The sequence below is a fragment of the Heterodontus francisci genome, chromosome 20 (assembly GCF_036365525.1).
Source record: "Heterodontus francisci isolate sHetFra1 chromosome 20, sHetFra1.hap1, whole genome shotgun sequence".
Taxonomy (NCBI): Eukaryota; Metazoa; Chordata; class Chondrichthyes; order Heterodontiformes; family Heterodontidae; genus Heterodontus; species Heterodontus francisci.
The window spans coordinates 85,414,731-85,426,741 of NC_090390.1; the positions used below are offsets into that span (position 1 = coordinate 85,414,731).

General features: G+C 50.3%; 1 protein-coding gene across 4 annotated transcripts in view; it reads right to left on the bottom strand.

Annotated features, from left to right (window-relative positions):
- The window catches only part of armh3 (armadillo like helical domain containing 3), a 197,374-nt gene that overhangs the window by 77,455 nt on the left and 107,908 nt on the right, over positions 1-12,011 (bottom strand). For all 4 annotated transcript variants that reach the window (XR_010977082.1, XR_010977080.1, XM_068053169.1 and 1 more), the window contains exons 21-23: positions 10,534-10,616; positions 3,831-3,957; positions 3,015-3,090 (exon numbers count right to left, since the gene is read on the bottom strand). Coding sequence is in view for 2 of the 4 variants with exons in the window: in XM_068053169.1 (XP_067909270.1) it covers positions 3,015-3,090; positions 3,831-3,957; positions 10,534-10,616 (286 nt within the window). In the remaining 2 variants the exon portion in view is untranslated. The remainder of the gene's footprint in view (positions 1-3,014; positions 3,091-3,830; positions 3,958-10,533; positions 10,617-12,011) is intronic.

Consider the following 12,011-nt stretch of genomic DNA (forward strand, 5'->3'; position numbering starts at 1 on the left):
GCAGCCAAGGGTGAAGATATGAGATCAAATGGTACTGCGTGAGCGTGAGGCAATTTATTTACTGTGGCTCTTAACAAGGCAGAGGCTTTTCAGCAGAGAGACATCCATACCAGACGTATTTGTGAATTATTCCAATTGCAAACAGCAGTCGATGGCACTACAGCTGCTTCATTTATTACCACAATGCAGAACAAGTAATGAGGGTGAACTTACGACAGCTATAAATAGTACCTTTTCCAGTGAGAGTCACTTTTTATAAGTCATAATTGGTAGCTCTGTTTTACGTGAGTAAAATCTGTAATAAAGTTTTACGAAAAAGAAAAACACACCAATCATGTCAATGGAATGAAGTGCCAGAGGACAAAGATTAAAATGGATCAAACAGGGGCGCTGATAAAAAGCAAATGTAGATATTGAGGCGGATGTAACATGGGCCACAAGAGCTTCAGGGTGTGGGTATCTGGAGCATTGGGATGCTAACATTAAGGGCAATATGCACATATTAAGAGCTTGGATTGTAAAACACTCAACAGTATATTCAATATATGCACAATTCCTAGGAAATTTCAGAACTATGTTAATTTAATAACCAAATTAGTTCCAATTGAATATTGTTATTAAGTTACTGACTGCATTCAATAATTACTGACAGAATTTAATTATGCTATTGACTCAATCTAATCGTTAAATCACTGGCTGAATTCCATATATTGAATTAATTTTTGCCAATTAATGAATTGATGCCTGAAATTAATTCCTCAATGTATTCATTTCTAACTTGAGTTGATATTGTGAACAACGCACCTTTTGTTCACAGCTGCAGAGCATTGTTTACAGGACAGTTCATCACAGGAGCCCAGGAAAACTGGGCCAACAACAGAAAACCATTCCGAGGAACTATCACACTTGGTCCATCCTCCAGCTGACTGGCTGCGCACAGGCCTGTAAACTGAGCCATGAACAGTGCCACTAACACTCCATTCTTCAGCCTAGAGATAATCCAACCTCACCCCACAAGGCAAGGTCAGCTTAATAATATTTTAAACGTTGCTCCCGTTGGCAATTTTTGGCTTTTTTAATTCATTCTCAGGATGAGGCAAGGTATTTATGGAATAAAAACAAGAAAGTGCTGGAAATACTCAGCAGGTCTGGCAGCATCTGTGGAGAGAGAAGCAGAGTTAACGTTTCAGGTCAGTGACCCTTCTTCGGAAGGTATTTATGGCCCTGCCCTACTTGCCCTAAGAAGGTGTTCCTGAACCACCAAGTAACAGTTGAGAGGTTCTCCGAGCTGCCCTGTGAAGCAGCCGAGCGTCAACCCCCATTGCACAGCACTCGTTGGGATGGAGCAAGACGAGATTTTGGGAGTAGGTTTCCAGCAGCAGCAGCACTTAAAACAGCTGCTGGAACCTCAAGAACAAAGGAAATTGGTGAGAGGGAAGAGAAAACACAGCAGCAAAGAGGACGTTAAAGATCCAACGGGCGTGAAGGAGGTAAGCTGGGCAGCCCTCGGGGGAACTTTGATGCTTGGGAAAAGATATTAAAATATTTTCAATGGCCATCCCTGGCAGTGTCTAATTTTAACAGACACTGAGCAACTGGAGTCTCGCTCAGTCAGACAGTCTGGATGCTTTAGCAGTTCTAATTAAAAGTAAAAACAGGCCACAAAGAGGCCTGCACAAAATTTGAACTATCCTAGGCTGATACACACTGAGTATCAGTGTCAGTTACTGGGTTACTCAGCTACGTGGGAGACAGCACCTAACACATGCCAGCAACGCCTACCACCTAAAAGGACAATAAAAACAAGAAATGCTGGAACCACTCAGCAGGTCTGGCAGCATCGGAAGGGTTCCGAAGAAGGGTCACTGACCCGAAACGTTAACTCTGCTTCTCTTTCCACAGATGCTGCCAGACCTGCCGAGTGGTTCCAGCATTTCTTGTTTTTATTTCAGATTTCCAGCATCCGCAGTATTTTGCTTTTATATTACCTAAAAGGACAAGGCTGGCAGACACATGGGAACACCACCACCAGCAAGTTCCCCTCCAAGCCTCACACCATCCTGATTTGGAGCTATATCGCCATTCTTTCACTGTCGCTGGGTCAAAATCCTGGAACTCCCTTCCTAACAGCGATGTGGGTGTACCTACCCCACATGGGCTGCAGCGGTTCAAGAAGGCAGCTCGCCACCACCTTCTCAAGGGAAATTAGGGATGGGCAATAAATGCCGACTTTGCCAGCGACACCCACATCTCAAGAGTGAAAAAACATATAATGGACATTTCCAATCACGTCAGCAGCCCCGTTAGGCGTTAGTGGATACGCGTCAGCTGTGCCTCAGTGGACAGCACTCTCAATTGAGTCAGAAGGTCATGAGTTCAAGTTCCATTCCAGAGACTTGAGCACAAAATCTAGGCAGACGCTTCCAGTGCAGTACTGAGGGAGTGCTGCACAGTCTGAGGAGACATTTTCAAATGAGACGTTAAACCGAGGCCCCGTCTGCCCTCTCAGGTGGATGTTAAAAAATCCCATGGCACTGTTGAACAGCAGCAGGGGAGTTCTCAGTCAATATTTATCCTACAACCAACATAACTGATACACAATATTGTCATTATCTCACTGTTGGTAGTGGGATCTTGCTATGCGCAAATTGGTTGGCACCTTTCCTGCATTACAACAGTGACGACACTTCAAAAAGTCTTTCATTGGCTGTAAAGCGCCTTGGGAAATCCTGAGGTCATGAAAAGCTCTATATAAATACAAGTTCGTTTTTATAACTCCGCTATATTTTATCCAATATAGTCTGGTATTGTGATATATATTTGTGTTAATAGGCTTAAAAACTGTACAACTGCACAGTTGTATTATAACATTCCCAAATTGGAATGGATAAAACCAAAGCAATAACAGTGAAAGTGGTCCCCACTTACATCGAGTCTGCAGCACTGAAAGAGGCCATTCAGCCCAACTGATCTATTCTGGAGTTTGCCACTTGCCATCTGTGTGTGTTGCTTACCTGACATTGACCAGCGCATGTGTCACTTTGCTTGCTGGCTCCTTCCACTGACCGCTGTTTGTCGAAAGCCTTAAAACTATAACAGAGCAAAAATAAAGGTCACTAGCACTCAATTCAAACTCATCCATGGCAACACTTATATCGAAACGTGTGAACAGAAAGTTGCGTCTGTAATAACCTGCATTCATGTAGTATCTTGGATAAAGTAAAATGACCCAGGACGACTCTCAGAGGCACAAAGGAAAAAAATGGATGTGGATTCAAAGGGAGGGAGATTGAAGAGGGCTAGCCAGAGTTCTGAGAGCAGCTTTAAGGAGATTCTGAAAAACAGAGTAGGGAAGTGGAGGAGTTTGGAGGGGGAATACTAGGAAGTGGGACCTAGGTGACTGAAAGCATGGCCAACAATGGTACAGTAAATCGAAAAGAGACGTATAAGAGGCTAGAGCCAGTGTATCCGCAGCCACGAGGAAGGGTCTCATGTGCTCATACCTTTCCTCAGATTCTGCAACCCAAGTTGCTGAGCACAAAATCCAGGCTGACGCTCCCAGTGCTGCATTGTTGGAGGTGCCATCTTTTGGAGAAGATGTTAAACAGAGACTCCATCTGCCTTTTCAGGTGGAAGTAAAAGATCCTACCCCAATATTTAAAGAGCAGAGGAGTTCTCCCCAGTCTCCTGGGGTCAATATTCATCTCTCAACCAACATCACAAAACAGGTTATCTAATCATTATCACGTTGCTATTTGTGGAAGCTTGCTGTGCGCAAATTGGCTGCCACATCTCCTACAACAGTGACTGCAATTCAAGAAGTAACTCACCCATTGAATATAAGTTATCGAAGACCTGGTGCATTCGAATGATCTCGTAGTAAAGTTCATCATAACTGCTTGGCGTGGGGAGGAAAGTGTCGCCATACGTAATAAACACATTGAATAAATTCACGACCTGCAACGAAAAGGAGCCATAGCTCAATTCTTCTGTTACACTTTTCAGAGGATGGTGGAAAAGGCAAACACTTCACAACAGGAGCAGCCCTGCCCTGAGTCAGCTGGCATGGGTTAATGAGACTTTGCAACACTCTGCACTGCCTCAATGGGTAGGGAGTTCTTAAATCACCTCAGTGTTGCCACTGTCCAGCTGTCTCCAATACATTCTGGCTGCCGTTATTAACAGGCAAAAGGGAAATCTACTCGTGTGACATTCCTCTGGCGAAAAGGGTTAAATTCTAAGGACAGGTTGCATAGACTAGGCTTGTCCTCCTTCAAGTTTAGAAGATTAGGGGGTGATCTAATTGAGGAGTTTAAGATGATTAAAGGAGCTGTTAATATTGAGAGAGAGAAATTATTTCCTCTGGTGGGCGGAGTCCAGCACCTTAAAATTAGAGCCAGGCCTTTCAGGGGTGACGTCGCAAAGGGTAGTGGAAATCTCTAACACTCTCCCCTAAAAAGCTGTAGAGCTTGGGGGTCAACTGAAAATTTCTAAACTGAAATTGATAGATTTTTGTTGGGTAATGGTATGAAGGGTTACAGAACCAAGACAGGTAAATGAAGTTAAGATACAGTTCAGCCATGATCTAATTGAATGACAGAACAGACTGGAGGCCTCCTCCTGTTGCTATGCTCTCTGCATGGTACTGTAGCGCAAGCAATAACCCGTATATTCTGGCCGGGTTAGTGTCTAAACTGAATAAGCAGACAGAGGAACTTCACATGAGTGCGTTAAGCTATAGCCTGCTGATATCCAGGAGTAATTTTGTGGCTCAGATCAAAAAGAGCTGCATGGAACAGGCTACTGGGGAGGGATGTTGCAGTGTGCACGGTTAAAGTGGGCTCACGGGACGAGTGGATGCAGTTGTGGAGAGGGGTAGGGATTGAGGGAGATTGAGGAGGTGGGTCTGTGAGTTTGAGGTCAATAAAAAATGAACAGGCTTGTCGATCCTGGTGGCCTGTTCCTGTCCCTAAAGATACTACGTAAACTGTCATGTGACTTCATCTGCCCTGTTGCTAGGTTTTTGTTGCTAGGTAACTCTGAGAGCAATCCATCACTTGTAAAAATCCTTTTTGCTACAATCTGCAAACTTTAACATTCCATTTAAAGTGTAGCAGCTCTTTTTTGTCATTAATATACATTACGAGCTGCAGGATTTCAGCATCCAAGCTCAAAGTCTGCAGGCTGTCCAATTCGAAATATCACTCCCGATAGCCATATACTTCTGCTTTGCATTTTCCAGCCAATTCAGTGCCCATTTGTAATGTCGGCTTTGATCCCACAAGCTTTCAATGCAGCCAAGAACTGAAGGAATCATTTGTGCTCCCATGGAAGTTTCCCAATAATCAGTCAGTGATACAGTGACAGGGCTGCACTAACGAGGGGTCAGTCAGTGACAGTGACATGGCCGCACTATCGAGGGGTCAGTCAGTGACACAGTGACAGGGCCGCACTATCGAGGGGTCACTCAGTGACACAGTGAAAGGGCCGCACTATCGAGGGGTCACTCAGTGACACAGTGAAAGGGCCGCACTATCGAGGAGTCAGTCAGTAACACAGTAACAGGACCGCACTATCGAGGGGTCAGTCAGTGACACAATGACAGGGCCGGACTATCGAGGAGTCAGTCAGTGACACAGTGACAGGACCGCATTATCAAGGGGTCAGTCAGTGACACAATGACAGGGCCGGACTATCGAGGAGTCAGTCAGTGACACAGTGACAGGACCGCATTATCGAATGGTCAGTCAGTGACACAGTGACAGGGCCACACTATCAAGGGGTTAATCACACAGTGACTGGGCCGCACTGTCGAGGGGTCAGTCACACAGTGACAGGGCCGCACTGTCGAGGGGTCAGTAACATACTGACAGGGTCGCACAGTCGAGGGGTCAGTCAGTCACACTGTGACTGGGCCATACTCTCAAGGAGTCAGTCACAAAGTGACCAGGCCGCACTCTCAAGGGGTCAGTCAGTCACATGGTGACAATGCCGCATTATCGAGGGGTCAGTCACATGGTGACAGGGTCGCACAATCGAGGGGTCAGACACATGGTGACAGGGATGCACTGTTGAGGGGTCAGTCACATGGTGACAGGGCTGCACTGTCGAGGGATCAGTCACATGGTGACAGGGTCGCACTGTCGAGGGATCAGTCACATGATGACAACGCCGCATTATCGAAGGGTCAGTCACATGGTGACAGGGTTGCACTGTCGAGGGATCAGTCACATGATGACAACGCCGCATTATCGAAGGGTCAGTCACATGGTGACAGGGCTGCACTGTCGAGGGATCAGTCACATGGTGACAGGGCTGCACTGTCGAGGGATCAGTCACATGGTGACAGGGCTGCACTGTCGAGGGATCAGTCACATGGTGACGGCTGCACTGTCGAGGGGTCAGTCACATGGTGACAGGGCTGCACTGTCGAGGGGTCAGTCACATGGTGACAGGGCTGCACTGTCGAGCGGTCAGTCACATGGTGACAGGGCTGCACTGTCGAGCGGTCAGTCACATGGTGACAGGGCTGCACTGTCGAGGGGTCAGTCACATGGTGACAGGGCTGCACTGTCGAGGGGTCAGTCACATGGTGACAGGGCTGCACTGTCGAGCGGTCAGTCACATGGTGACAGGGCTGCACTGTCGAGGGGTCAGTCACATGGTGACAGGGCTGCACTGTCGAGGGGTCAGTCACATGGTGACAGGGCTGCACTGTCGAGGGGTCAGTCACATGGTGACAGGGCTGCACTGTCGAGGGGTCAGTCACATGGTGACAGGGCCGCACTGTCGAGGGGTCAGTAACATACTGACAGGGTCGCACAGTCGAGGGGTCAGTCAGTCACACTGTGACTGGGCCATACTCTCAAGGAGTCAGTCACAAAGTGACCAGGCCGCACTCTCAAGGGGTCAGTCAGTCACATGGTGACAATGCCGCATTATCGAGGGGTCAGTCACATGGTGACAGGGTCGCACAATCGAGGGGTCAGACACATGGTGACAGGGATGCACTGTTGAGGGGTCAGTCACATGGTGACAGGGCTGCACTGTCGAGGGATCAGTCACATGGTGACAGGGTCGCACTGTCGAGGGATCAGTCACATGATGACAACGCCGCATTATCGAAGGGTCAGTCACATGGTGACAGGGTTGCACTGTCGAGGGATCAGTCACATGATGACAACGCCGCATTATCGAAGGGTCAGTCACATGGTGACAGGGCTGCACTGTCGAGGGATCAGTCACATGGTGACAGGGCTGCACTGTCGAGGGATCAGTCACATGGTGACAGGGCTGCACTGTCGAGGGATCAGTCACATGGTGACGGCTGCACTGTCGAGGGATCAGTCACATGGTGACAGAGCTGCACTGTCGAGGGGTCAGTCACATGGTGACAGGGCTGCACTGTCGAGGGGTCAGTCACATGGTGACAGGGCTGCACTGTCGAGCGGTCAGTCACATGGTGACAGGGCTGCACTGTCGAGCGGTCAGTCACATGGTGACAGGGCTGCACTGTCGAGGGGTCAGTCACATGGTGACAGGGCTGCACTGTCGAGGGGTCAGTCACATGGTGACAGGGCTGCACTGTCGAGCGGTCAGTCACATGGTGACAGGGCTGCACTGTCGAGGGGTCAGTCACATGGTGACAGGGCTGCACTGTCGAGGGGTCAGTCACATGGTGACAGGGCTGCACTGTCGAGGGGTCAGTCACATGGTGACAGGGCTGCACTGTCGAGGGGTCAGTCACATGGTGACAGGGCTGCACTGTCGAGGGGTCAGTCACATGGTGACAGGGCTGCACTGTCGAGGGGTCAGTCACATGGTGACAGGGCTGCACTGTCGAGGGGTCAGTCACATGGTGACAGGGCTGCACTGTCGAGGGGTCAGTCACATGGTGACAGGGCTGCACTGTCGAGGGGTCAGTCACATGGTGACAGGGCTGCACTGTCGAGGGATCAGTCACATGGTGACAGGGCTGCACTGTCGAGCGGTCAGTCACATGGTGACAGGGCTGCACTGTCGAGCGGTCAGTCACATGGTGACAGGGCTGCACTGTCGAGCGGTCAGTCACATGGTGACAGGACTGCACTGTCGAGGGATCAGTCACATGGTGACAGGGCTGCACTGTCGAGGGATCAGTCACATGGTGACAGGGCTGCACTGTCGAGGGATCAGTCACATGGTGACAGGGCTGCACTGTCGAGGGATCAGTCACATGGTGACAGGGCTGCACTGTCGAGCGGTCAGTCACATGGTGACAGGGCTGCACTGTCGAGCGGTCAGTCACATGGTGACAGGGCTGCACTGTCGAGCGGTCAGTCACATGGTGACAGGGCTGCACTGTCGAGCGGTCAGTCACATGGTGACAGGGCTGCACTGTCGAGCGGTCAGTCACATGGTGACAGGGCTGCACTGTCGAGGGATCAGTCACATGGTGACAGGGCTGCACTGTCGAGGGATCAGTCACATGGTGACAGGGCTGCACTGTCGAGGGATCAGTCACATGGTGACAGGGCTGCACTGTCGAGGGATCAGTCACATGGTGACAGGGCCGCACTGTCGAGGGATCAGTCACATGGTGACAGGGCCGCACTGTCGAGGGATCAGTCACATGGTGACAGGGCCGCACTGTCGAGGGATCAGTCACATGGTGACAGGGCCGCACTGTCGAGGGATCAGTCACATGGTGACAGGGCCGCACTGTCGAGGGGTCAGTCACATGGTGACAGGGCTGCACTGTCGAGCGGTCAGTCACATGGTGACAGGGCCGCACTGTCGAGGGATCAGTCACATGGTGACAGGGCCGCACTGTCGAGGGATCAGTCACATGGTGACAGGGCCGCACTGTCGAGGGATCAGTCACATGGTGACAGGGCTGCACTGTCGAGGGATCAGTCACATGGTGACAGGGCTGCACTGTCGAGCGGTCAGTCACATGGTGACAGGGCTGCACTGTCGAGGGATCAGTCACATGGTGACAGGGCTGCACTGTCGAGGGGTCAGTCACATGGTGACAGGGCTGCACTGTCGAGCGGTCAGTCACATGGTGACAGGGCTGCACTGTCGAGGGATCAGTCACATGGTGACAGGGCCGCACTGTCGAGGGATCAGTCACATGGTGACAGGGCTGCACTGTCGAGCGGTCAGTCACATGGTGACAGGGCTGCACTGTCGAGGGATCAGTCACATGGTGACAGGGCTGCACTGTCGAGCGGTCAGTCACATGGTGACAGGGCTGCACTGTCGAGGGATCAGTCACATGGTGACAGGGCTGCACTGTCGAGGGGTCAGTCACATGGTGACAGGGCTGCACTGTCGAGGGATCAGTCACATGGTGACAGGGCTGCACTGTCGAGGGGTCAGTCACATGGTGACAGGGCTGCACTGTCGAGGGATCAGTCACATGGTGACAGGGCTGCACTGTCGAGGGGTCAGTCACATGGTGACAGGGCTGCACTGTCGAGGGGTCAGTCACATGGTGACAGGGCTGCACTGTCGAGGGATCAGTCACATGGTGACAGGGCTGCACTGTCGAGGGGTCAGTCACATGGTGACAGGGCTGCACTGTCGAGGGGTCAGTCACATGGTGACAGGGCTGCACTGTCGAGGGATCAGTCACATGGTGACAGGGCTGCACTGTCGAGCGGTCAGTCACATGGTGACAGGGCTGCACTGTCGAGGGATCAGTCACATGGTGACAGGGCCGCACTGTCGAGGGATCAGTCACATGGTGACAGGGCAGCACTGTCGAGGGATCAGTCACATGGTGACAGGGCTGCACTGTCGAGGGATCAGTCACATGGTGACAGGGCTGCACTGTCGAGGGATCAGTCACATGGTGACAGGGCCGCACTGTCGAGGGGTCAGTCACATGGTGACAGGGCTGCACTGTCGAGGGATCAGTCACATGGTGACAGGGCCGCACTGTCGAGGGGTCAGTCACATGGTGACAGGGCTGCACTGTCGAGGGGTCAGTCACATGGTGACAGGGCTGCACTGTCGAGGGATCAGTCACATGGTGACAGGGCTGCACTGTCGAGGGATCAGTCACATGGTGACAGGGCTGCACTGTCGAGGGATCAGTCACATGGTGACAGGGCCGCACTGTCGAGGGGTCAGTCACATGGTGACAGGGCTGCACTGTCGAGGGATCAGTCACATGGTGACAGGGCCGCACTGTCGAGGGGTCAGTCACATGGTGACAGGGCCGCACTGTCGAGGGGTCAGTCACATGGTGACAGGGCCGCACTGTCGAGGGATCAGTCACATGGTGACAGGGCCGCACTGTCGAGGGGTCAGTCACATGGTGACAGGGCCGCACTGTCGAGGGATCAGTCACATGGTTGCACTCACATAGGTTCAGTCAGTCACACAATTTCATACATAACAGTAAACATTGAAGAATTCTGTTGGAAAAGGCCTGAGCAACCTGGCAGTTACTTAGAGTGTTTTGCGGTAAGTTGCCTCGCTGTCCTGTCATCTGTGGGACACAGAGAACATTAATAAAATGTACATTGCAAAATAATGGCTCACCATTAAGGCCAAAGCAAAGATGTTGTATTTTTCCAGGAGAACAGTCTCATTTGACATCAGGAACTTCAACAGATTGATCAGTGCTGGAATTACATGAAGCAGACAGTAAGAAAAGCAATAAAACAAAAAGATACACAATTTTGACTACTGAATCTTTCTCCTACTCCCTTGATAGGGGTGCATAATGTTAGGAAATGATGTTCACGGAGCTCAGACTCTCACCGACTCGAAGCACTTTCCAGCACCATCTTAGGAGGGAACTATGGCTGAACCTCTCCCCAGCCCAACAGAAAGCCAAGTTTCACCTGTTTCACTTCTGCTTCCTGGCAAAGATCAAGTAACCCGACACAAACTGAACAATCAGAGCTGGGACCCTCTAGTGTGCAGTTTTATATCAGCCCAACAAACCAGCCATGGAGGTTTACACCATTTTCCTACAGAACTGGAAACAATCTGCTCGGTCTGGAATCTGTTCTGTTCCTTTCCAATGTGTGATGTTAAGTTTATCCCAGTGGATAGTCACTGTGACAAGCGATAGTCAGCATGGCGTTGTCAGGGGGAGATCATTTCTAAGATGGGGGGAGCTGTGGCAAATGAAATTTAATCCTGAGAAGTGTGAGGTGATGCATTTTGGGAGGACTAACAAGGCAAGGGAATATACAATAGATGGTAGGACCCTAGGAAGTACAGAGGGTCAGAGGGATCTTGGTGTACTTTTCCATAGATCACTGAAGGCAGCAGCACAGGTAGATAAAGTGGTTAGGAAGGCATATGGGATACTTGCCTTTATTAGCCGAGGAATAGAATATAAGAGCAGGGAGGTTATGATGGAGCTGTATAAAACGCTAGTTAGGCCACAGCTGGAGTACTGTGTGCAATTCTGGTCGCCACATTATAGGAAGGATGTGATTGCACTGGAGAGGGTGCAGAGGAGATTCACCAGGATGTTGCCTGGGCTGGAGCATTTCAGCTATGAAGAGAGACTGAATAGGAGAGGGTTGTTTTCCTGAGAGCAGAGAAGGCTGAGGGGGACCTGTTTGAGGTATACAAAATTATGAGGGGCACAGATAGGTTAGATAGGAAGAAGCTTTTTCCCTTAGCAGAGGTGTCAATAACAGGGGGCATAGATTTAAGGTAAGGGACAGGAGGTTTAGAGGGGATTTGAGGAAAAATTCTTTCACCCAGAGGGTGGTTGGAATCTGGAACACACTGCCTGAAGGGGTGGTAGAGGCAGGAACCCTCACAATACTTAAGTATTTCGATGAGCACTTGAAACGCCATAGCATACAAGGCTACGGGCCAAGTGCTGGAAAATGGGATTAGAATAGATAGGTGTTTGATGGTTGGCACAGACACGATGAGCCAAAGAGCCTGTTTCTGTGCTGTATAACTCTATGACTAGAACCTATCAGGAAAGGATGAACAGGCTGAATCTCTTTAGAAGAGAAGGCTGATGGGTGACTGAATAGAGGTCTTTG